Here is a 27113-nt window from a genome sequence, read left to right as displayed (position 1 = left end):
GGGGAGTTTTCATTTTCCATCTTAAAAATTTGGAAAACTTTGGAAAATTGTAAAAATCACTTTTCTAATTTACATACAATTTGGAAAACTGAAAATTTTCATTTTCTTGGAAAATTTTGGAAAACTGAACGAAACAAACACGTTTTCAAAATTTCCGTTTTTCTTGAAAAAATTTCCTATAAAACTGGAAAAATTTTCACAACCAAACGCACCCTTAATCTCACACTCATCTAGTTATTCGACAACTTATGTTAATAAATTGTTGATATCATTATAAAAAATAAAAATAAAAATTAAAAAAAACCCTTATATATCGTGTTTTTTAGATTAAACCACAACTTTATTTTATTTTTCCTGAAAAAGATATTGATTTTTTAATTTTTTATTTATTTAGCAAGGTTAGCGGTTTGTTTTCCAAAAAGAAATTGTGTAACGCGAGGGTTTTCTTGAAAAAAAAAATAAAAGGTTGAGGATTTTTTTTCGTATAAAATAAAAATTGAAGTTTTTTTCGATGAAATTAAAAAACGTAAGATCTTTTTCATGAAAAAATAAACTTGAATTTTAAAAAAATAATAAAATAAAACTCAATATAAAGTTTTTTATATACTAACCCTTAAATAAAATGAAATTTCAAGAAACTTCATGTTCTTTACTGTGATACAAATTTTGGTAGTTCGGATGCTAATAATGTACTATTAGAAGATGATGAATTGGTTTATGATGTTCAACTTCTTCTTCATGATCCCATGAAAGAACAATAATTATGGATTGGTTTATAATGTTCAACTTCTTCTTCATGATCCCATGAAAGAACAATAATTATGGATTGGTTTATAATGTTCAACTTCTTCTTCATGATCCCATGAAAGAACAATAATTATGGATTATCTTTTAAATCGACGAAATTATGTTAAGCAAGCATAAATTCTTAGGCCTTATCAATCAAAAAGTCATTCATGTCCTACGATAGGTATTGGAGACCAATGTCACTTTAGGGGTGTTTGAGATTGTTTAAAACCTTATGTTTTTAGTAATGTTTATTAACTTATCAAATATTAAAACGGAGTCTAAAAAATATTTTGATTAACTTATCTGATATCAAAACATAATAAGTTGATAAGATATCTTTTTAGTGTTTAGCAAATTGTGTTTATACGTATATTCGTGTAATATGGAAGTAACTTATTGAGAACTCTGTAAATAAGTTAATAAGTAAGGAAGAAATAACTTAAAAAATTTCTTATTAAGTTGATAAGTGTTTATGAAATCTTGATACACCAACACTTAAAACACTATATTATTTGTGTCAAACTTCAATAAGTCAATGAACATTTCACACACTCCCTTAGTAGAGTAAATTATACGAATGGTCCCTATGGTTTAGGATAATTTACACGTTTGGTCCCTAACTTATCTTTTTAATTCGGAAGGTCCCTATTGTTTGTTATTGTTACACGCTTGCTTCCTATTGTTTGTTTTTGTTATGCGTTTGGTCCTTATCTTACGTAAAAAGACAATTATTTAAATAGGGGAAAAATATAAGGTAGATAAGATAAGATGAGGAGGTGGGGTTGAGGGTAGGTTTATTTAAATAAATTAAAAAATCAAGGAAAAATATACTTTTTATGTAAGACAGGACCAAGCGTGTAACAAAAACAAACAATAGAGACCTTCCGAGTAGGAAAATAACATAGGGATCAAACGCATAAGTTACCCTAAACCATAGGGATCATTCGTGTAATTTACCCCACTTAGTATGTTTTGGCTTAAAAAAATGGTATTGGGTCAGTATTGAGAATGGTGCGACTTTTTATTTATTTTTTACTTGTTCAAATGTGAAGTTAAAGTTAATCTATAAGAAGATGCATTTGTTAATAGAGGATTTCGTTCATAGAAGAAACGAAATAGCTTACAAAACATGCTTGTGAAGTTGCGACTTAAAAGAGCTCATAATGTGGCTTATGAGAAATATATGAAATGAAGAGATTGTAAAAATAAAACAATACATGTTTTTGCCAAAGCATACAATGACAAAATATAATTGAAAGCTTCAAATTCTTGTTTATGCGATCTATTACGATAAGGATTAGCATTTCATAGGTATTGAGAAAACAAAGAATCTTTTAATAAAGGAAATATCATATAACTTATAAAATGGCTAAAAGCACAAAATGAAAGATGTTTCAAATGTCAAGTTGAAATTGTTTCGGGTTAATTGCCTATTAACATGTACCATGATTAAAAAAGAGATCATTGATTGTTGTTCAAGTAATTTAAGCTCAAAAAGTAGATCAAACATTCAAAATGTGCGACATTGAAACAAGAAAGGCCAAAGCATTTTGTTATCAAATTTTAAACGATTGTTTTCATCGAGAAGAAATGAAAAATATGATTTTACAAGTTCGTGGTTAAGGTATCATAAATTAAATTTAAAATTCAATTATAGTATATTTTTGGGATGTAGATTTTAAATATTAAACAATTTTTTGCAAATGCTATTTTGATTTTTCAACTTTATTTGTAACGAACTCTACATCGAAAATGAGTTGAAAGGTATACGAAGAATACTAAGGTACAAAGGTAATTCAAAATCATAGCACAATCCACATAACAATATCATTAGACACAATCAAGTACAACTACATACATGTAGTTTGAGGAACAACAATGAACATTTAATGTTTTGAAATCACACACAAAATACAACTACTACATGAAACACCAAACATTCCTACAATCAAAATATATTAAAAGCTAAGCAAAGCATGGCATTTTAATGGTAATAAGGAAGTAAAGAGACTTATCTCCATGGAAGAGTCATGTGGGAACTGCAACCGGAAAATAAGAGAACCTAACACATAACTGCAGTCCGACCCGATCCGACCCGACCCGTTTCCTCTACCCACCCGAACCAAAACCTAATCTTCAGTCTTCCAACCATTTGCAGTTATTTTGCTAGTTTCTATTGTTCGATTTTACACTTGCCCTAGGAGCTGTGGATTCATTAAAAAAATGGTTATGGGGTTATATTAAAGGCTGTGTTTGGCACGACACAGTTAGCTGATAAACTAGCTTATTTTTCGAGCTTTTTTAAATTGTCATGTTTGACAAGCCACTCTGAGTAGCTTTTCAGAAGCTTTTTGAAAATTTCTCGAATATATCCATGATTAATTATAAAAAATATATTTTTCAAAACGTCCTTTTGTCATTTTATATCTTCTCAACTAGTTTTACCAAACGTCGTTTTTTGTCTGCTAGTTTTTCAGCTATCAGTTATGTTTGGCGTGCGATAAGCTAGCTTGTTTTTCGAGCTTTTTTAAGTTGTTATGTTTGGCAAACCAAAAAGTAGCTGATAAACTAGTCTTTTTTAAAAAGCTACTTTGAGTAGCTTTTTAGGAGCTTTTTAAAAAAATTCAAATATATCCCTTAATTAATTATAGAAACACATTCTTTTAAATGCCAATTTATATCATTTTATATCTTTCGGCTAGTTTTTACCAAATGACATTTTTTATCAACTAGCATTTCATTTTTTTTTAACTAGTTTTCCAGCTATCAGTTAGTAAGTCAAACATAGCCTAAATTGTCATGTTTGGCAAGCCCAAAAATAGCTGATAAATTAGTTTTTTGAAAAGCTACTTTGAGTAACTTTTCAGGAGCTTTTTGAAAATTTCTCGAATATACCCTTAATTAATTATAAAAAACATATTCTTCTAATGTCCTTTTATATCATTTTATATCTTTCAGCCAGCTTATCAACTAGTTTTTACCAAACGTCGTTTTTTGTCAGCTAGCTAGCTTAGCTTTTTAGATAGTCTTTCAACTATCAGCTAGCTTTTCAGTTAGTCAGCCAAACATAGTCTTAAAAGATTAAGTATACCTAAACCAATAGCATCCGAGCCTTTCATGATCTTCAACCTCTTGCATGAACCAATAAACATACTACAACAACAATAGAATCAAAAGTCAATAAAAGTCAAACTCATCAAACTAGAATAACCATTGCTACTTAGTACTTACTCCCATGGAACATCTCCCACAAGCATCCAATCACCATCTTTATCTTCATATGTAACAACATACTCTGATCCATGTAAAAGATCCCTCAACTTGCTCTCACTTAGACTCCCCCTTAATGGACCTCCTTGTGATCCACATTGACCTTCAATGAAAGATTTTTTTCATTTGAGATATAAAAATGCAAAAAAGATTATGAACTTTTGTTTAAAAGAATAGAAAACTTTAACTAACCAATGGTGAAACAACTAAACATCTTCTCAAGAGCTGAAGAAAGTTCTTGATAAGTAGAGTAGCCTCTGAGATCAACTTTCCTTAAATAAGGAGCTCCATCCATACTAACTTTTACAAATAAAGCACTAAGTCCAGGCTTTCCATCTACTTCATCATTGTTCTTTGAATTTACAGCTAACATGTTCTTGCGAAATGATCTAACTGGAGGCCACCCCACCACTTGAGCTCTGTAAAATTTAATCCAAATTTGTGAAAAAAAAACAGAGATTGAATCATTGAATCATTGAATGAAGAAATTTACTTACTTGGAAGAAGGAGGATTGGAGTTGTTGTTTACTTTGCTAATAGGAGTTGAACATTTAATTGATGGAAGCTCAGAATTTGATGATATGACTCCTTTTGTTTCAGAAGAACTATCCATGGTATCAGTGAATACCCTTTTGTGTCCAGATGAGATAATCTTTTGTGAAGAAGAAGAAGAAGGGAGTAATGGAAACAAGGGTTTTTCATCGAGTTTTTCAGAGCTTGTTAAGCTGTTTTCTTGATCTCTTTCTGGTGATTGGGATCCTGGAAGGCCTAGTCTTAATTCGGTTGCTTTAAGGTTGAGACTGTTTTTGTTGACTTCTGATATGGTGGAGACGTTTGAGCTGTCGACAGAGGAACAATCAGAGAATCCGAGGTAATTTCTTTCAGTTAATCCAGGGATTTTCTGGTAATTTGATTCCATGGAGCATGTGGAAGTGGGGAAGGAGGTGTTCCCTTGTATGTGTTCTTGAACACCTAAGAGTTGTGGAGACATCGGGTGCCCAAAGTTCTTGATTTGTTAGTCAAACCTGCTGTAATAAGTATGGAATCATAAAGTCGATCAATTTAGATAAAGGAAAAAAAAAATTGACAGTATTCATTTGGGGATTTTTATGGAGGTGGAGCATAAAGCGAAATTCATGAGAGATATAAGTAATAAATGAAGCAGATTTTCATAAATTCGGGAATTAAAATTATCGAGTATCGATCGACTAAAATCAACGAATGAGTAAGAAATTAACACTGATTATGAATGTGTTACGGATTGTTGTCATCAATCTTCAAACTAGGCTAAAAAGTAAACGGAAAAACCTAACTATCTTCGATTTTTTTTCTTCCGATGAAATCCAGAACATACATAGAAGAAGCTGTAGATCTATTTTCCGCATTTATATCAGGAAAAAAAAAAAAATTAAAATATGCAATAAATGACCGGAAATTCCGTCTTAAAGCTCGAAACAATAATGCTCCGGTTAATAAATCATCCGAAGGACAATCAGACAGCTGTAGAGAAGAAACTTTTGCCAAAAAAAATCCAGAACACAAAGAACGCAAACATTATGCACATGCAAACTGATTTTTTAAGCATTAGAAAAAATCGCGAAAAGGTTGCAAGAGGAATGACTGTAAAGCGTAATCCAGATCTCGACTTTTAGAAGAAAAAAAAATGATTTTGGAGTTTAGCTGAATGATGATCAGAAACAACATACCTGAAAATCAGTCGGTGGAGAAGATGAAGATGAGCAACGAGAGTAGGCTTGAGAGGAAGAAGGTGAGAATTGTGATGAAGAAGAGGGGGGGAGAAAGGTATGAATGGATGAAGAGAGAGAAAGAGGATTTTAAGGTCCCTCCATTAAGCAGAAAGCAACAAAAGGGTTTGTGAGCTTGAGCTTGAGCTGTGTGCCCTGAAACTTGAATCTATGTAATAAGTTTTTTTCTTATTTTTTAAACAATTAAATAAATAATATTTCTGAATTTTGAGCCGACAAATTTTAGATCATGGTCACAATTGAATATACAATATATATAGAGAGATAGAGATAGAGATAGAGATAGAGATAGAGATAGAGATATATTAATGAAAATGACTATATAAATATTGAAGATGTACAAGAAAAGGACTTAAAGTTTAAATAATTAAAAAAAGGACTATTGGTTTTTAAATTGTTATTTTGAATTATAATTATATAATTTTTACTTTTTTTGCTATACATTAGATTATTTTCAAAAGTCAAAACTTTAAAATAGTTCGTAAGTTTGTATTTTTTTTTTTTTGGCTGATGTAGTTACTTGTAAAAATAATATTTATTTCATAGTTTTATCGTAGATTTAGTAAATAAATTTAACATCGTTTAATGTAGTCTGTTAAGTCACTATTAAATTATCGTTTTACGTAGATATTTATTTATATATGATTATAGTTAAAGTTATAGGTGAGTCTCGCTTTCTAATTCGTTAACCTAATGTCTCCACCTGCTTGACACTATGTCGCATTTCTTCCGACCATTGCCTCCTTCCGACAACTATCATCTTCTCTGGTTAGATACTAACATTTCGACCGATGTTCGTGCATCAATATTCCCAACAAGAAAAACACACCATCAATACTAGCCCTACCACCAACATTATTACTATCCATACTCAACAACCACCACCACTTGTAACCAATTTATCATCTCCACCGTCATCTTTGTGTTCTCCTCTTAGAAGATCAAAATTTTCCTCAAAACCTTATTCAAATAAGTGTTGAGTTTTCTGCTACAAGATAAGAAATATAGTTGAACCAACTCATATACATTTTAATTTCACAAAACCAAGAAAAAATATACACTTTCAACAATTAATAATATATTTGATTCAACTATAATTGGATTGATCGACTAATACACTCGATTTCTTGATAAGGGATCGGTCAACAGATCCATAACGCTCTATAAATTAAGATAGTGGGAGGAAATAAGGGATAAGATCAAATGATACATTTGCTGATTGATTGTTGGCATTAAGGAAAAATTGAATATAAGGGAACAATTTGATATTAATCATTAAGAGAGAAAGATAATTAAAAAAAAGAGCAGATGTGTAAATGTAGTAAGGGAGACGGTGTTGTATGTGAGTTTGGAATTGTGGAAGGGATTACATCAGTTGAGAACTAATAATGACCATAGAGGGAAAAATAATTGGTTGCATGGAAGTGGATATAGACAGTCTTTTATATTGGATTTCTTTTTTTTTTCTCAAGTTTAGTGTTCATGATGAAGGTGGTGTGAAAGACATATTTCCATTCCTTCAAAATTGATGGTGGCTCCATTGGTAAGATTTAGCAGTGGTAGAAGTGGTTTAAGGAACAATATATATTTTCTAAAACACATCCAAAGGTATTAGGGTGAGAGAAAAAAGAAATAATATATATATATATATATATGTGTGTGTGTGTGTGTGTGGAGGATATGTAGCCTGGTATTCCTCTCGGGAATATATGGGTAATGTGGTTATCGGTGGGTTTAATCAGGGTGTGGACAAGGAGAGCAGTGGTGAACGGGACTAGGTAGCCAAAGTAGATAGATGTGGATGATGGGTGGGTTGTTAAAGAAGATGAAGGTGAGGTTGTGGAAAAAGGAGTATGGTGATGGTAGAGACGTTACCAAATAACCCTAAAGAGAAGAAACGTGTTTTCAATCTAAGGGGTAGGGGTAGGGTGTTAGGTGGTTAGGGTAAAAGGTTATTGAGAACTAGTATTTACATCAGAACTTGATAACTTTTTTTTCTAGGCCAAATACTTTCAAAACTAACACCACCACACCACCCCTATGGCTCGTCTAAGCCATTTGCTAAATCAAAATCCCAAAAAAAACAATCTTTTTTCTATAATGTGCATATATGCACATTTGAATATGCATGTATGCACATTCAAATGTACATGTATGCATATTATATATATATATATATATATATATATATATATATATATATATATATATATATATATATATATATATATAGGGTGTCTAAATAACTCTAGAAGCATAGATATTATAATAATGTGTACATCCTTCATAGTTCATCCTAAGCAAGCATATAAAAATGTAATGTTTCATATATAAGAAGATCAAGTGTGTTGATCTTGCAGATAGAAGAAATGTTTTAGGTTTTTATTAAAACTAATGGAATTGCTATCAACTTACCTAAATTTGGTGCTGACGATGGAGAGGGAGGAAGAAGAAGATACAACAGTGACAAGATAAGAGATACAGAGGTGTGTCTGCAACGATGATGATTATTCAATGGTCGATGGTTATAAATAAGATATTAGGTCAACATATTTATTTTGTTTCCTTAATTGCAGAGATTTAATTAAATGATCTCATTAGTTACAAGTGCAAAAAACCAGAAATACCCTTTTTGATTTAATTAATTATTTAATTATTTATTAATTTCTGATTGGTGCATTCAGGAACATAATAGTTGTTAGAAACATTTGAATCTTTCTTTCTCTCTCTCTCTCTCTCTCTCTATATATATATATATATATATATATATATATATATATATATATATATATATATATATATATATATATATATATATATGGTTAGGTTATTTTGTTTTATGTAACTATTGTGTGCATGTGAGGAGAATTATGGACCAATAGATGAAAATAATGAATGAGTATGATTTTGAAGGTCTATGATATTACTATAGAATACCATATACCATAATATCACTCGGATTTAACTAAAAGGGTATATTAGAAAATTAACTATATTTAAAAAAGGAAATTTTCGAATTCGAAGGGATAATTCTGATTTTGTTTAAATTAATTTAATTTCAACTCTAACTTAATTTGTAATTATAACCAATTATAACTTATTTTATTCTGTCAAAATGCGATTCTCCTAGAATGAAATTCTTTTAGAATGACATTCTGTTAGAATAACAGTTTATGACATCTTTTAAGAAAACATAAATAAGAAGAAAACGTGAATAAGGACATTATGAAACAATATACTAAATCGATTCTTGAACTAATAATATATCAAATAATTACATTCTATGATTATGATAAAAAAAACAACATTCTTGAATAATAACAAGATTCTTAAAGAATAATAAGTGTACTTTTTAAAAAACAACAACATTCCTAAACTGTGAGTGTGATCAATCTTTGATTCAATCATGTCATTCCTATAAGGTCTTCAAGTCATTCTTATCACAAATGCATCAAAAACACCAAAATCCAACAAAAAACACTAAGTTATTCTGAAAAAAATAATATTGCTAAGATTCGTTTTATACATTTTGGCATAATATATTCTACTATAAGGCACTCTTGTTGTCCATATTTTCTTTCTTCTCCACATGAATGACAAACTCTTCAAAACCTAAAAAGAAAAAAAAAACCCATCAAAATCTAAAAAAAAACACTAATCTGCTAAACGAATCGACAAAATATATGACATTTTAATAGGCAAAAAAGATTCTAAAAACCCATTAAATTTAAAGTGCAATTACCATTTAATTATAACAGAATATATATGACATTTTAATTTTTGACAGAATACACACAACATAATAAATTAGCAAATTGTAATTATGATAGAATAATTAGGGCAATAAAATATGATCATAAAACAATTTTTTTACAATGTTGGTTGGGTCAGACAATTCATCAAACATTTGGCATACAAAACTAAAAGTGAAAACATAACCAATGAATTCTACAAATTTAAAAATGTTTTTTATATAAAAAAAGCTAATATAACTTGATTTCAACTAACTTGATTTAAGAGGAGATCAATCTTTGATACATAGAAGGGAACAATAAAGCTTTATACATTTTTTTTGTTTCTTGTAGAATCAAAAGAAAAAAACAATTTTTTTTATTCTTTTATGTTACTGTCGAATCCATAAGAACCAAACTAAATTATTTTGTTCTAACAATATTTAATTCTAATGTGCGATGCTTACCTTCATTCGATTTTGATGCTTTTTAATGCGACTTTTATTGCAACTTTTAATAATACACGTTCTCATAGCAGAGAGAGTTGATGATGCAGATGATGGTGGTGGTCGTAGAGAAACATCAAGAAGATAAATTAAGCATCTCCTTGCTTCTTGATTTTCGAAACAGGGTTCGACGATCATTACCTCAAACGATCATGGATGTTGAAACATGGTCGCAAGATGAAACTGAAAGCTTTGATTTCGAGGTGGTGATGGTCGGCTTGTAGAGGAGCGACAGTGAAATTGCCGGTTGAGGTGAGGCTACAGATTTTTGAGGCAGATCGTTTGAAGATAAAGAGAGGAGAATACTAGGTTTTAGGAAGTTAATGAATTACTATAATTCAATATGCAAAGATTACTATAATACCTTTAAATGATTTATTATTTTCTCAATTCTCATTGGTGTATAAATGCACACAGTAGTTCCTAGAAACGTTTGAACCTAGCTCTCTTTCTTTCTTTCTTTCTCTCTCTCTCTCTCTCTCTCTCTCTATATATATATATATATATATATATATATATATATATATATATATATATATATATATATATATATAGGCTAAGTTATAACGTGGATGGACAACTATTGTACGGACGTGTGGACAATGCTATTTTATGAGAATTACTAAGAAAATAGGTTGTTTGTTAATGTAAATACACTCAACCTTACACAACTATCGTCATTTTCATGCATTCTCACTAATTCTTATTCATTTTTGTTCTCACGCATCGTTTTTTACTCATATTAATTCTTACAGAATATGACTCAATAAACATTCTGACAAAATAAAGATAATAAAAAAAAATCTATAATAACCTTATAGACGATTTAAATAGTGATAATATGTGATAATGACAATAGTTATGTAAAATTGAACGTATTCAGATCACCAACACAACATTTTTTTTTTGTCATTCTCACATAATAACACTGTCCACATGTCCGCACAATAGATGTCAATCTACATTTAAACCTAGCTCTCTCTCTCTCTCTCTCTCTCTCTCTCTCTCTCTATATATATATATATATATATATATATATATATATATATATATATATATATATATATATATATATATATATATATAGAGAGAGAGAGAGAGAGAGAGAGAGAGAGAGAGAGAGAGAGAAATTCAAAATACCGTCTATAAAAGAATATTAGCTTAACAATATTTATACTAGTATTGAAAGACAAAAAAATTAATTAAAACAATCCAAAAACATTACCTAGACAAATAATTAGGATACCATCAATCAAATGTCGACATGGTACATTTTTTGGCTAGACAGAAATCTTAATTTTTTTTCGGTAAGTGCGTTGTTTTTTTGCAAAGATCCATATATTCAATACATTACCAATTATTTACTTATCGCTTATATTTTCGTTAATTTTTAGATGCTTTCTTTGTATAAAACATCCTTTAACAAATGTTGATTAAATTGATCAATAGCCTATGATGACGATAGGTTTATCTAAAGCATAAAAACATGATTAGTTATAATAAAATTTGTTTAATTAAAAATATGTCTTATAGTTTGTTCATATACTATGCTCCCACGACATTCTTGTTACTTATTTTTATGGAAACAAACTCATTTTTGGGATGTCCAACTAATATAATATTTAGCCATTTAATTTTTTAATTAAAAAGTAGACTCTTAATTTTTCAAATTCAAAACATTTATGGTTTTTAAACTTTTTTATTATTTTTTATTATTCAATAACTTTTTTATTTTTAAAAGAATAAATTGTGTCCGAATAAAAAAAGATAATGTTCCAATACTTAACACCTATTTTTTTGGCAAATATTTTTCCCTTTTCTCGTTCTATTTGAAAGAACCGCATACTTTTTTCTTCTTACTATCATCTCCGATCTTTTAAAAAAAAATCAGATCTTAAAAATAAAAATCATTTAAATATTCAGAACTATTAAAGAAAACAACCCTAAATTGTGTTTGATTTGAAATACTTCTTATATATAATTGGGTAATAGTAAAATATTTTTGTTAAATTATGTATTTATTATATTTATATGAAAGTAAATTAATTTAATCTTTCATATGATTTTACATGTTGCTATTATAAAAAATAATAATAATAAAAAGAAAATAAAAAATAAAAAAGATGATATTTAATGCTGCAACTATAGTAAACAAATTGTAAACTTGTAATGTGATGTGTTGGGACTATGTTTCTATAGCAAGATAATGAATGTACTTTTCTGCAGTTATTACGAAAATAAACTAAAACTTCTAGTTTCAGAAAACGAAGAAAAAACATTGTTGAGTTGGAAACTTTGTTGGGACACTTGCACATGAAATATTTAGATATTTCTTAATACTATTAGTTATTATCAGATACTTCGAATAATTTTTAATAAGATCATGAAACTTTAAAAGGACTACATTAAATTCGATTTTTTTTTTATCTTTATACTTTGTAAACGATCAAAACTCTGTTAAAATGAAAAGTGATTTAAGAGAACGTGTAATTCAATATAAAAAGGCCCTTGAATAAACTATCCGCATTATAAATTGAAACTAATGATTTAAAAATTTATTTTCTTAAGATGATCAAATTTTTTTTTTTTTTCAAAAAGATAGCCAAAAAACACCCTGGATGAAATAATGAACTATCAAAACAAACATGCGGTCTTATATGGTGATACGATACATTAATCTACTCTAAGGGGTCGATACATAAAATGGAACTAGAAAAATTGAATTAATTTCATTTCTTTTGTTTGATAAAATATGAGAATTTGGGTATGAAAAAAGAATTATTTCCTTTTCTATATTTCTAATTATCTACTAAAAATTAAGAACACGTTATAGTTCAGTGTCTTTGTCTAAATGTGAATACCAAGTTAGTCGATAGTGTATCCATAGGAGTATGGTGATGAATCACATTATTTCGTTGTTTTAGCGGATTCGTCTATACGTTTGCAAACCTCATAGTGAACATCAATAGATGAAATATAATTTTTTTTGTGAGGCTTGATCTTCATGTTATACTTGTTTGATTTGGATGCTAGTCAAAATTGATATATAGTTTGGGAATGTATCACCAAAAAATATTTATGTAGTGTAAAGAACAAAGCTTATATCCCGCAATCTCTTTGATTTGCTTTGTCTAAAATATCGTTTTCCACATTAAACCTAATCACCATTTTTCTAGTCGTGTCATTAGTCTAAATCATAGACATTGCATAACAAATCAAACAATATCGACAATGAGAATGACAATACTCCATATTGCTCCTACATTCTTATCATAACTATTGTTGTCAAGTGAACCAAACCATATAATAATTTAAAATCTTATCATAACTATTGTTGTCAAATGAACCAACCCATATAATAAATTAAAATCTGGTTTTTTTTTCTATAATTAAAAATTATATATAGTTATATATAATATATAGTTGTTTTTGTTCTATTAAAATTACACTGATTTGTATTTTATATATATATATATATATATATATATATATATATATATATATATATATATATATATATATATATATATATATAATTTAAGTTTAAATTAGCACTTGGATCATAAAATTGTTTTATTAACAAATTTTTGTTGGTTGAATTTGCATTTATATTAGCATAAACATGTTTATGCTTAATGATGCTTAATGGACAAGCTTTCATGTTGAAGATGTTTCAACCAGCTAGCTCAAAGGATCTAAGAATACGTTATCATTATTTTATATTTTGTACCATGTTAAAATAATTGTATACAAATAATGATATATACGTGCATGTTTAAATGATGATGACAGCATGAAATGGGGAGGCAAACTGGCAAAGTGTGATGGTGATATTTAATTTTGCATAAAACCGATAATTACCAAAACGATAATTATATTGACATAAAAATATTTAAGTTTTAAAAAAATACATTTATATTCTAATATAAGGTGTGAGACTCGTGTAATACATGGATCTTTTTAAAAAAAAAATTGTTAAGCATTGCATGTTTACGAATAATTTACAAAACTGAATTTGAAAAAAAAATATCAATATTAAACGTGAATGAACAAATTTTTGCAAAGTTTCTGCAAATTATCATAAATTTAAAAGGGATTTGAATTTAAATTATATTTTTCTGCAAATTATCGTAAATGTTATGACTCCAAGATCTATATATGTTTTTAAAAAAAATTAGTTTTGTCATCCAAAAAGGGGTCACGGCACAATTTGTTGTTCGTTTACCGGCTACGTCTATGTAAAATTTCTTCTTTATTTAATATATGCAAAATTTTATAAAAGAAAAAATAAATAAGTAAATTGAATTTAATACATTAATTGACAAATTACGTGAAAATTTATGGAGACATTTAAGTTTCTTTATTTTCTTTATTATATTTTTAGATTAGATTTTTTTATAATTTAATAACAAAGCCAAAAAAACCACATGCCAAGTGGATTTAAATGAAATTAAAAAAATAAAAAATAAAATGTCATGTGACATATTGAATTAGGTGATGATATATAGCAAAAAAACTTAAAATCAACTATGCATTTATTTTTTCTAATTTTGCATTTGTTATCGATTGTAGATTACCATAAAATAAACTTAATAAATAAAATTTTAATTTAAAAATCTTTTATGTTTTTACTCTAAATATGCATTCATGAAGAAGAAACATATTTATATATGAAAAATTATGTTTAATTAAATATTATATATATATATATATATATATATATATATATATATATATATATATATATATATATATATATATATATATTAAATGATCTTTCTTTATATGTGAGTTTTTCCTATTCATATGGTTTAATGGAATCTCTCTAATAGAATTGCACCTACGATTAGGGGTGGCAAATCGGGTCATCGTGTCGTGTTTTTGTCTGACACGATACAACACGACAAGGTTTTATGTAACACGAACACAACACGACACGATGTCGTGTTTTTTCTAACTAACACGAAAACGAACCAATTAAAAAACGATAAACACGGCACGACACGAAAAAATAACCTAATATAACAATTAGTATATTTAATTAATATTTAATCATACATAACACGAAAAACACGACAAATAAATGTTAAATCGTGTCAATATCGTGTCGAATTTTGAACACGAACACGACACGACGCGATATCGTGTTTTTTACACTTGACACGAACACGACACGGACACGAATTCGAATTTCACTTTCGTCCCAATTTCGTTTCGTGGCGTGTCGTGTCCACAATTGCCACCCCTACCTACGATCACCAACCAAGCAATAAAACAACACCTTCGGGAGAGAGAGAGAGGGGGGGGGGGGGGGGAGGGATTGCCAAATAAACTAATTTCTCGTAGTTTTCCTTTTGTCATTTAATTGTTTAATTGGGTTTTAAGTGTAATCCAAAAGACTTTTCTGTTAATAAAAATGTTACCTATAGTTATACCTTGAAAAAATAAATAATATTAGTTGAGTAATTAATTTGGGTTGAGTTTGACTACTTAATTGTCTTGAATTGGATTAAAGAGCCCGTCCCATTAAGATTAATATAGAAATGAAAGTATTTTAGTTTATGGAAAGCATCACATTAGAAACCTTATCTAATATTTTTCCTCCTCCTTATGATTTGCTATAGCCAACGACTCTAAGGGCATCCCTAGGATTACAATTTCTTATATGAAGAAAAAAAACTGGTGCATTGGAAGTCTAACAACTAATTTTTGTTGCTCTATATGGATACCGATAGAGGAGTATTTGCATTGATCTTTAGTTATCCACACCAAAAGATCCTTATAATTGTGGCATTTTTTCTAAACATCATATGGTTGTTTTGGTTAATCATATTAGATCCAAATGAATATGATTTGGGGATTCAAATTATAAATTATTTTTTATGACGTGTTCTTGTTATTTGCATTTAACCCTTTTCATATATAAACTAATAATTAAAAAATACAATATCTAAAATACAAACACGCTCATACTTGATATAATGTAAACATATGGGTCATCTTGGTTTTGATATAAAAAAACAAATTCTTTGATTTTCTCATGAAGAGTTATGTTTAGTTTGTTTGTTTTAATCTATATATGGATATTTTGAAGGTTTCATACTCTTTTAGGGTACTTTGGATTCATAAAACACCTCTCTCTCTCTCTCTCTCTCTCTCTCTATATATATATATATATATATATATATATATATATATATATATATATATATATATATATATATATATATATATGTGTGTGTGTGTGTGTGTGTGTGTGTGTGTGTGTGTGTGTGTCCTCGTTAGGATGATCATTCAAGAAAGTGATTTTGACTAAAAACTAGACACATGTTATGTATGTTTCTAATGTAGATGAGTAGGGGTGCAAACGAGCCGAGCCGAGCCCGAGCCTGACCAGGCTCGGCTCGGGCTCGTTTAAGTTATATAAGGCTCGAGATCGAGCTCGGCTCGATTCAAGCTTCCTTGTACTGAGCTCGGCTCGAGCTCGTAAAGAATTATACAAGCTTGGCTCGGGCTCGGGTTAGACTCGTTTTTTATCTGATGTGTCTAAATAAGCTTAAGCTCGGCTCGAGCTCATTTACTAATACCCTAAATCCATAATTCCCCTAATATATTTTTATTTTAATATATTTAAATAATATTAAATTATATTATATAAAGGCTCGTTTAGGCTCGCGAGCCTAATCAAGCTTAATGACATAGGCTTGAGCTCGAGCTCGTTTAATAAACGAGCTTAATATTAAGCTCGAGCTCGGCTCGGGCTTGTTTAATCGATTTCGAGTCGAGATTTTAACGATCCGATCTCGAGTAGCTCGCGAGTAGCTTGGCTCGTTTGCACCCCTATAGATGAGTAAGTCACGTTGAAGGAGGAAAATGGATGTTTTTTTTGTAGGAAGATGAGTCATATTAAGTTACCATACATGTCTTCCCAAAAGGTAAGGAAGACATAACAATTGAATGTGATGTTTGGGGTGAAAGTGTGACATTCTCATTTTCATGGTCAAAAAAGACCGATTTGTTTATATTTTATTTTGAGAATTAGAGTATCTTTTAAAGAATTATGTTGCGGAATTTGTTCCCAGAAAAACATGATAAATATATTATCAAAACATTTCCGAAGAAATGTATTTTATTCCTTTTTAAAACATTAGGATGTCATCGTGAATACAGAAACATAAGCATAAACAGACATTACATTCATTTACACTAGTGATCTACATCTCCTTAGTCTCTCAGTGTAATGTAGCTTCGTATCGACACCTGTGATACAAATAAACTGAGTGGGTCGGGTTGGGAAACCTGTTGAGTACATAGGGGGTTCAATCCCACAATTTTATATCATATATATAATTGAGAACTTAAAATATATAATTTCACCATATGTATATAAGCAACTCTTACCCCACCCCGTCGATCCTCACAACGACACTATCCATACTCTCGGACCTTAAAATTATCTCTTTACTTAATCCATGCTCTCAGATCAATAATTGTGCCCATTCCATGCTCTCGGACTAGGGACAAATGTCTAAATCCATACTCCCAGATTAGTGTCAAATAACTATGTCCTATCCATACTCCCGTACTAAGGACAACTGACTACGTCTTAATCCATACTCCCAGATTAATGACGACTGACTATATCTTAATCTATACTCCCGGATTAATGAAAATTGACTATGTCTAATCCATACTCTCGGACTAGGGACAATGAATATGTCTAATCCATGCCCCCGGATCAATGACATAATTTAAAGTTCTATTCTATGTGTATAACTCACTCGTACTCATAAGAAGATATTACCCAATATTCCCCACAATTAATTTAGGTTTACTCTTTATCCTAAATCATCATATATAATCATGTATGTTCTTTAACACGTATTTTAGGCAACATCAAAGAACCTGCACATAAACATATATTTAATACTTCAATCAATACTTGTATTAAAATCATGTTCATGAAAAGGACTATGCACTCACTTGTCAAAGTGATGATTCCAAACTCGAGCAGCGCTTTGCTTCTAACGATTCTATTTTCCTTCGACAAAACCTTGTATTATTATCGCTAAGTTTTAGTATAATCTTTATTTCGACTAATTGTTAGTCTAGATCCATCATTATCAAAGTATACTTCATGATCTATCAAGTAAGGAACAACCAGGTAGGATTATATAAGAGGTAGGGTCTGTTTGGTATACAAAGTATACTGTTTGTAAATCTCACTTTAAACATCTCACTAAATCACAGCCTAGACATCATTCCCACAAGTAGATCAATCAATATAACGACTTTGAATCACTGATAAATCTTATTTATAGGTTCATAATAACGATATTATATTTAAATTAGGGTAGGCGTATCTCACTTACAACAGGTTTTGCTAAAAACCAGGTTCCGCTGGAGAAGAGCTTCTGAGCCGAAAAGCTCTTTTTCTCGGAGCCTTTGGGCGCTCCGGGTCTTTCCACTAGCAACTTGAGGTTACTAGGGATTCAGAGGGGTTTTGGGAGTCTAGAGAGAGAAAAAAAGGCTTATGGTGTGAAGAAAATATGAAGGATTCACCCTTTATTTATAGGGGTTTTATCGTAGAGTAGGCCCTAAGTTTTGTCTGTATCTTCCGTGTACGAGCTCCGTTTTCTACGTTCTATATATCCACACGTTGGTATTTATGAGTACTACAACTTTCATTTAGACCCTGTCGGCTAGTTCTCATTCTATCTTCGATTTGCAAAACTGTATCGAATTTATCGCGCTCGAAGAGTAAGGACTAAATTTCGTCCATATCTTTAACATATGAGCTCTATTATCGAAGTTATTTATATCTGCACGTTGGTATTTATGAGTACTACAAATTTCATATAGATCCCGTCAACTAATTCTCATTTTATCTCAAATTTACAAAACTGTATCGAATTCGTCGCGCTCGAAGAGTATGGACTAAGTTTCGTTTATATCTTTCGCATACGAGCTCCTTTTCCGACTGTCTTTTTATCATTGAACTCCTATTAACGATATTTTCATTTATTGTTTAGATTATTTTGGCTAAAAATCGACGGATCTAAAATTCAAATTTCGGGTTGTGCACTGCTATACTAAATCTTAGAAAAATCATTACTTCCTCATACAAAGTTAAATTTAGACGTTCTTTTTATGCACACCCCTGGTTTACATATACTACGACTTTCATTTATATGGTTAAGGCTAGAAAGTATTTTATCGTAAATTCACTTTTTACGATTCCCGGTGTCGTGTCGGTTTTGCCGTAAAACTTCAACGGGTCATAACTTCTTTTTTATAACTCGGATTTCAGCGTTCTTTATATGTACGGAACCCTTGTGACATATACTATAACTTGGTCAAGATTATTTATTCTAAATAATGTTATATGAAAAAAGATATTTTTGACGTTTATTGTCTCTAAATTGACTAACTCGAATCTGCAGGTGTTACAGAAAGTAAGGGTGGACGAAAAATAATGGGAAATCTCCAGATAAATCCTAAAATATTATCCTGATTTACGAAAAAATCTCAAACAAAAATTTATTTACGAAAAAGCATGAATTACCGGTAAAAATAATGATATGACCCCTTTTTCTCAGTTTACTGGTTTCATTACTTACCTGTTTCATTAAAGTCCCATTATTTTACCCTAATTTACGAACAAGTCTCAAACTAAAATTTAGTGATGATTTGACCATTTTCTCCATGTAACATACATTTTACCGGTTTCACTGTCAACCTGGACACTTAGTCATTAAATAAGATGGTGAAATGAATATGTTGAGTTATGTAATGTTATGTTTACCATAAAACTTGATATACTGATGTATTGTATATTTTTTTGGAATATAAAATGCATCTAACGAAGACTGCAATAACTACATAAACTAGCAACAACAATGTCATTGTTTACATTTATAAAAAAATTTAAATTGTCTATCTAATCTTATGTAACCCAATATATCTATCTCATCAGACATCAACTTATTTCCTGCTCTTTTTCTCCTGGAAACGCAAGTTTTATTGGTTTCATTGTTGACCTAGATACATAGTCATAAATGAGCCGATGAGATGGATATCAAATTTCATAGTAAATGTAGCATTATATAACCTATCATATCCATCCTATCAGCTAATTTAATGATTAAGTCAATAATGAAACCGATAAAATGTATGTTACATGGAGAAAATGACCAAATCATCACTAAATTTTAGTTTGGGACTTATTCACAAATTAGGGTAAAATAATGTGACTTTAATGAAACAGGTAAATAATGAAACCGGGAAAAAAAGGTCAAATCGCCATTTTTATCAGTAATTCATGTTTTTTCGTAAAAAAAAATAGTTTGGGATTTATTCATAAATTAGGGCAAAAATTTAGGATTTTTCTGGAGATTTCCCAAAAGGATATTATCCATATGTAATGAGCCTTTTATTACATTGCTTTTAGTAACTCAAATTTATAAACCCTTCAACCATCAATATCGATATCCTCCTTCTGTTCTCTCACCTACTTCGATGACCACCTAAACCACCGTCAATCCTGATTCATTTGTCATAACCTTGTCCATCCATAGGTAATGAACCGTTTACCCTGAAGATATCGCAATAGCGCACCTAAATCTATAAATATACAAGGTATATTTGTCTTATTCATATTTATATATTAGAGGCATGGATTGTTCCTTTTAACTCCAGTTTATGACTTTTATGACAAATTTCTCATTCTCCTTTCTCCCATCATATTCATTAGACATATATTATAGTTAGAAAGTAGGAACCAACATCCTTTTGAACATCTTTGTAACACCGTAAATTTCAAAACAATTTTTCGCATTTTATAAAAACATAATTCATTTATTATTCATAAAAACATCATTGTTTGAAACTCAAATTCATACCATATAACAATCCCAAGATCTCATAACATAAAAATCCCGTGTGTGTATTGATCAGGCCGGCGCCTTCCCGCGATCCTCACTAGTACCTGAAACAAATAACACCAAACACTGTAAGCACAAAGCTTAGTGAGTTCCCCAAAATACCATATATATATATATATATATATATATATATATATATATATATATATATATATATATATATATATATATACAACATATTAGCCACTCGAGGTTATAACTCTTTGGGTCCGTGCACCCAACTCTATGAACCCTCAGGCTCTATCTCTGTGAACCTTCCGGTTCTAACTCTATAGCATGCACAGCATAAATCACATAGACTAATGCAGTGCAACACATAACACATATATAGCATACAACACTGTATCACATAACTCTAATTACCTACTCAAGGTAAAGTATAGTGAGAAGACTCACCTCGCGTATCTCAGTAACTCGTAAATCCCTAAAATCACTAGTGCTCGATCACCCGAGCTGTAGTCCTCCTATAACACAAATACATCCCTAATTAACACTTTCCCAAATAGGGTTGACTAACTCTATCAAGTCAACACCGATCAACTCTGGTCAATGGTCAACGGTCAACCCAACTCGCCGAGTCTGGCGTGGACTCGTCGAGTCCCTACGGGGACCCGATTCCTCTGAATCCCTTCCGACTCACCGAGTCACTCACCCAACTCGGTTACTGAACCCCTGGTTCGAAAACACGGAACAACTCGCTCCAACTCGTCGAGTCTGCCAATGGACTCGACGAGTGCATTCCATGCACAACCCCAAACGACCTTCTGAGGTCAGATCTGTTCCACTAACTCATATATCCAGTCTTTCCAAGCTTATTTATCACGTAAAGTGTATGTCTTGGCGCTCATATCACACCTATTGACTCATAAATGGTGTTTTAACCTCAAACACAATGATCCCAAACCAAAACCTCCATAGACTCATATAAAGCTTGGACAAAGAGGTACTCTGGACCTCCATGGGTCCAGATCTAGAACCTAACTCGCTTAAGGGACCATGGGAGCACTAGATCTAGTCACAAAATGGCTCAATAAGCCATAAATCAACATGAACATCACCACAACAGAAAATGGTTTGAAAATAATACCTCAAATGTGATGTTCTGGACCTCAGATCTTCATGAAGTTAACCCTCTTGCTTCCTCTTGGCTATAGCTTCCTTTCCCTTGCTAGACAACACCTCCAAGGTCGACAATGGCTCCTTTTCTCACTCCAAACGCTCAAGCTTACTAGGGTTTCGCTATGGGGGCTGGTGAGCACAAAATGACAGCCATAAGGCCCTTTAAATAGGCCCCAAACCCGAGAAATTAGGGTTTCATTAAACAGCGCGGACTCGCCGAGTCCACCAATGCGACTCGTCGAGTCCAGTCATTAATCCGGGTGAGAAATCGTGTCTCTACTCGGCGAGTCTACGCACCAACTCGCCGAGTTCTTCCACAAAACTCAAAATAAAATGAATAAATATAATACCTGAAATTCCAGATGTTACAATTCTCCCCCACTTGAATCTGACTTCGCCCTCCCGCATCTCACGCTCTGACTCCCAGGTCAACTCGGATCCTTTCCGATGTTGCCACCGAACCTGTACCAGAGGCACCTCCTTGTTCCTCAGAACCTTGATCTTCCGATCCACAATCGCAACTTGTCTCTCTGCGTAGTTCAGGCTCACATCCACCTGAATGTCCTCTAACGGCACTACCGCCGACTCGCCGGCTATACACTTCCTCAACTGAGACATGTGGAAGGTATTATGAATCCGCTCCAACTCCGCAGGTAGCTCCAAGCGATACGCTACCCTGCCCACCCTCCCGATCACTCTGAACGGCCCAATATACCGGGGCCCTAGCTTGCCCCTCTTCCTGAATCGAATCACTCCTTTCCAAGGAGATACCTTCAGGAGAACATAATCACCGACCTGGAACTCAAGCTCGGATCGTCATCTATCCGCATAACTCTTCTGGCGGCTCTGAGCGGTCAACAATCTCTGCCTGACCCGCTGTATCTGCTCTATCATCTGAAGCATAATCTCTGTGCTACCCATCACTCGTTGCCCTACCTCTCCCCAACAAATGGGAGTCCGACACCTCCTCCCATACTGTTGGATAAGGTGTCTAAGTCCATAACTATTTCTGGTCAGTACTTGACCCGACCCGTCATGGTCCATTTGGGTTGCATGGCACCATGCAATTGGATAGACTAAATGAGAGGAATAACACTTGGAGATTATTAATATATTATAAGTTCTAATATATTAATAATATTATTTGATTAGTTTGATCAAAGAATTAATTTGGAATTAATTAAGTGATCAAAAGTTAACTAATTAAATATATGGGTTGATTATGTAAATCATTCATATCTTGTATAGTGGGCTAAGAGGCTCCATGGATTATCAAGTTGGGTTCTACCCATAGGATGCTCCATGGGAGTTACAAACCCATGGGTCATGGAAATGAAGAGTCATGACACATTAGGGTTTACATGGTGTAACCCTAGATGTGTCAACACTATATAAGGATCCCATTTGTAACAGCCCAAAATCTAAAGTATTGTTAAATTGCATTTTGGGGTGTTTTAAAGGGGAGACTCGGCGAGTTGGAGCCAGACTCGCCGAGTAGGGTCGCAGAGTTGGTCGCGGGTTCGCGACTGGACTCGACGAGTCCAGGTATGGACTCGGCGAGTCGACGCTGTTCAGTGGAAAACCCTAGCCGTTCGTTTTGGGAAGTATTTAAGGGATCTTATGCCTCCATTGTTCGCCTTTGGCCGACTGAGAAGGACCCTTAATCGTTGTGGACGTCTAGGGCAGGAGAGGGAGCTTTTAGAACCTTGAAGAATTTGTTAAGCAAGAAGAAGAAGAGTTTTGGCCAAAGGAATATCAAGAGGATCGAGTTCTGAGGTTTGGAGACACAGAGAGGGTGTTATTCAGGTAATATTTCGAATTATCCTCTGCTATGTTGATGTGTTATGGAATTAGGGTTTATGAAACCCATTTGGTGACTTGATGGATTAGTATGTTGTTATACAAGAGTTTATACCCTAGTAATAGGATGATTAGAGGTCCAGAAGTCCTATGAGTGTGTATCTCGGGAAAAACGTATCTCAGGAAGCAGTTGGATCGACTGCATGACGTGGACTCGCCGAGTCGGATGATCAGACTCGGCGAGTAGCTTGAAGATTCACTGGGACTCGCCGAGTTGTTCTTCAGACTCGGCGAGTGGAGTCGGGGTGGCCCCGCGATTCTTCCAGGAGTGACTCGTCGAGTCAAAGAGGATACTCGACGAGTAGAAGGGGAATCTCAGAGGATTGAAGGACGACCAGACTCGCCGAGTCGCCAGGGAACTCGCCGAGTCCAGTCGAGCTGACATTGGACTGTTGACCAGAGTTGACTGGTGTGATTCTTAGGGTCAGTTAACGTGGAAGATAGAAGTATTAAATAAGGGATATATGATGTTACAGGGAGCTTGTAGCTCGGAGGATCAAGTGCAAGGGATTTTAGGAGTTGCTATCTTCTAGTGTCCGCGAGGTGAGTCTTCTCACTATACCTCACCCGGAAGGGTTTGATTGTGTGACCGGAAGGTCAAGTATGTTATGTATTATGTTTATATGCTATAAATGGAAAGTTAGCTGCTACGCGTGATATACATGTTTATATATGGGCCGGAAGGCAAGGTATTATGTGACAGGAAGGTCAGGTATGATATATGATATATGTGCTTTATGTGTTAGAGTATTTGTATTATGTGTTATATGTGTGTATGGGCCGGAAGGCAATTATCTTGTGGACCGAAAGGTCCGGGCCGGAAGGCAATGTTATGTGGATCGAAAGATCCGGGCCGGAAGGCGATGTCATGTGGATCGAAAGATCCGGGCCGGAAGGCGATATTATGTGGATCGAAAGATCCGGGCCGGAAGGCGTATGTGCGTAAGGTATATTGGGGAACTCACTAAGCTTCGTGCTTACGTTGTTTATGTTATGTGGTTTCAGGTTCTTACAGTAACGCGGGATGGCAACGGTTCGATTGTACACACCGAAGAAAGAGTTGTGTTCTGGAGGATCCTGGTCTTCTATTATAATGAAAATGAAACCATGTTTTGTAATTCGAATGTGGATACGATTTTAAACAAGTGTTTTTAATATTAAATTGATTATTTAAATAAAAATTTTGTTTTTGGAAATCTTGGTGTTACAAATTGGTATCAGAGCCTTGGTTTGAGGGATTCGGACGCGCCTACGGGTAAATCTGGACTCAAACTGAGGAAGTAAGAAAAAGTTTTCCAAATAAATGGTTTTCTAAAAGTGAAAAAGAGTTCAAAGAGAAAGCAAGAAAGAGCAGTGTGTACAATCAGCCAGAGCCAAACGGTGATTTCCCAAAATACCCTTACTTTTGTATTATGGAATATCTATTATGCACTTTATGAGACATTATTGCATGCTAGAGACAGGCTAGGTACTTCACATCTTAGGACTAGAGTGGCCTGATTTGTGATGCCTTAGTCTAGGGATTGCTGTTATATGTGCGTTATGCTTTTGTGTGTATGTGATGAGTGAGAGTATCTAGTTAGAACGCACAAGGGGTAAAGCTACGGAGTACAGAGGTACTTCCGAGGATGAGTCGAGAAGGTGGAGCTACCACAGATGGGGAGTCCTATGTATGCTTCAATGCTCGAATGCTGCTTGCTTTGTGCTTTGTGGAGTTATCGATGATGGGAGTCAGCTACCAAGTGAGTATGACGATACTCAGGAGGTAGAGGGCTGGCATCATTGGGAACTCTTCAGCAGCTGATAGCAAAGAAGTGGGAGGACAGCGGAAGGGACTAGGGAGTAAACCTAGCCAGATGAGTGCGCTGGTAGAGTAGAGGATTTCGCTGGAAAGCGAGCACGCGCGATGAGATTGGTGAAAGAGCAGGTTTATCAGCTACTTAGGAACTCTGGAATGGTCCGTGTGGAAAGTATGGGTAGATGTGGCAGGTAGTATGGGCCCGTACTACTGAAAGCAGAGGACCCATACTTGATACAGGGGGCATTGTGAAGGTCCTAAGGAACAGATTGAGGGGTGATGTTATGGTTCGGATACCATACATCGGAGCGGATACAGAGTGATGTTATGGTCAGGGCACCATACATCGGAACAGATTGAGATAGATGTTGTGGTTCGAGTGCTATACATTGGAGCAGGTTGAGGAATGGTGCTATGGTTCAGGTACCATACACCGAAGCATGTTGAGGAAGGATGTCATGGGATGAGTACCATGGTTCGTAGTGGGTGATGCTTGTGGCTATCTTGTTATCCAGTTATCGATCGGACGAGCACGAGCGAGCGGGATGCGAGGATTCGCGAGATCCGGCGTGATGAGGTTGCTGCATTGTTGCGGGTTGAGTCGCCAGAATTGTTTGGGTCGATCAGGACCACTATGATTGAAGTAGTTTGATGAGCGATATGCGGCTTTCGCAGAGACGGCTGCCGCGGCGGTTACAGCGGCTGTAGCAACGGCAAAGAAAGGGACTAGTCGGGGTTTTCAGTATCGGGACTTCTATTATGCGAAGCCTCCCACATTCGATGGAGTTCAGGACTCGATTGTTGCTATGAGATGGTTACCAGACATGGAGGGGTGTTTCTCCACGAGTTTATGCCCTGCTAATCAGAGGGTGGGGTGTGCTTTGAACCTATTGAGGCTCGGGGCGAAGGATTGGTGGAGGTTGACCACGAGGTCATTTTCCGATGCGCAGAGGGCTGCGGTTTCATGGGATCAATTCAGAGGGATGTTCAGTACTCGCTATGTTCCGCGAGATGAAAAGGAGAGATTGGCTCGGGAATTCCTCGAGCTGAAGCAGGATTTGGAGTCGGTGACTGAGATCACCAGGATGTTTATTGGGAGGGCGATGTTTCGCCCTGAGTTCGCTCCGGAGCAGGCTCAGATGCCCGATATTCGAGTAAGCTCAAGGGGGTATCAGACAGTTCGTGTCTGCGCGGAGGTGCGAGACCCTGTTGGAGTTGCAGAAGGCCGCCATGTGGCGTGAGTTAGAGGTTAAGTTGCAGTTGCGTGAGCTGGGACAGGCCCCGATGCAGTCGCAGTCGGCGCCGAAACGGTTCAGGACCGTAGACGTTGA

The 27113-nt window shown here is 33.4% G+C and overlaps 1 protein-coding gene across 2 annotated transcripts; it reads right to left on the bottom strand.

Moving 5' to 3' along the window:
* Positions 1 to 2594: 2594 nt before the first annotated feature.
* On the bottom strand, positions 2595 to 6055 carry LOC111896245 (auxin-responsive protein IAA9). Of its 2 annotated transcripts, none has more exons than XM_023892254.3 (6): positions 5766 to 6055; positions 4557 to 5087; positions 4252 to 4478; positions 4021 to 4162; positions 3881 to 3942; positions 2595 to 2993 (listed from the first exon to the last, which is right to left on the bottom strand). In XM_023892254.3, the coding sequence occupies exons 2-6, from the start codon at positions 5048 to 5050 to the stop codon at positions 2956 to 2958; spliced, it is 963 nt and encodes a 320-aa protein (XP_023748022.1). In that variant the 5' UTR covers positions 5051 to 5087; positions 5766 to 6055; the 3' UTR covers positions 2595 to 2955. The 2 variants fall into 2 exon arrangements, with proteins under 2 accessions (XP_023748022.1, XP_023748023.1); XM_023892255.3 differs by having other exon boundaries at positions 4557 to 5084.
* Positions 6056 to 27113: the final 21058 nt, after the last annotated feature.

The sequence above is a fragment of the Lactuca sativa genome, chromosome 3 (assembly GCF_002870075.4).
Source record: "Lactuca sativa cultivar Salinas chromosome 3, Lsat_Salinas_v11, whole genome shotgun sequence".
In the NCBI taxonomy this organism is placed as follows: domain Eukaryota; kingdom Viridiplantae; phylum Streptophyta; class Magnoliopsida; order Asterales; family Asteraceae; genus Lactuca; species Lactuca sativa.
The sequence above is the reverse complement of the archived record's forward strand: the minus strand, read 5'-3'. Positions and strand labels throughout refer to the sequence as shown.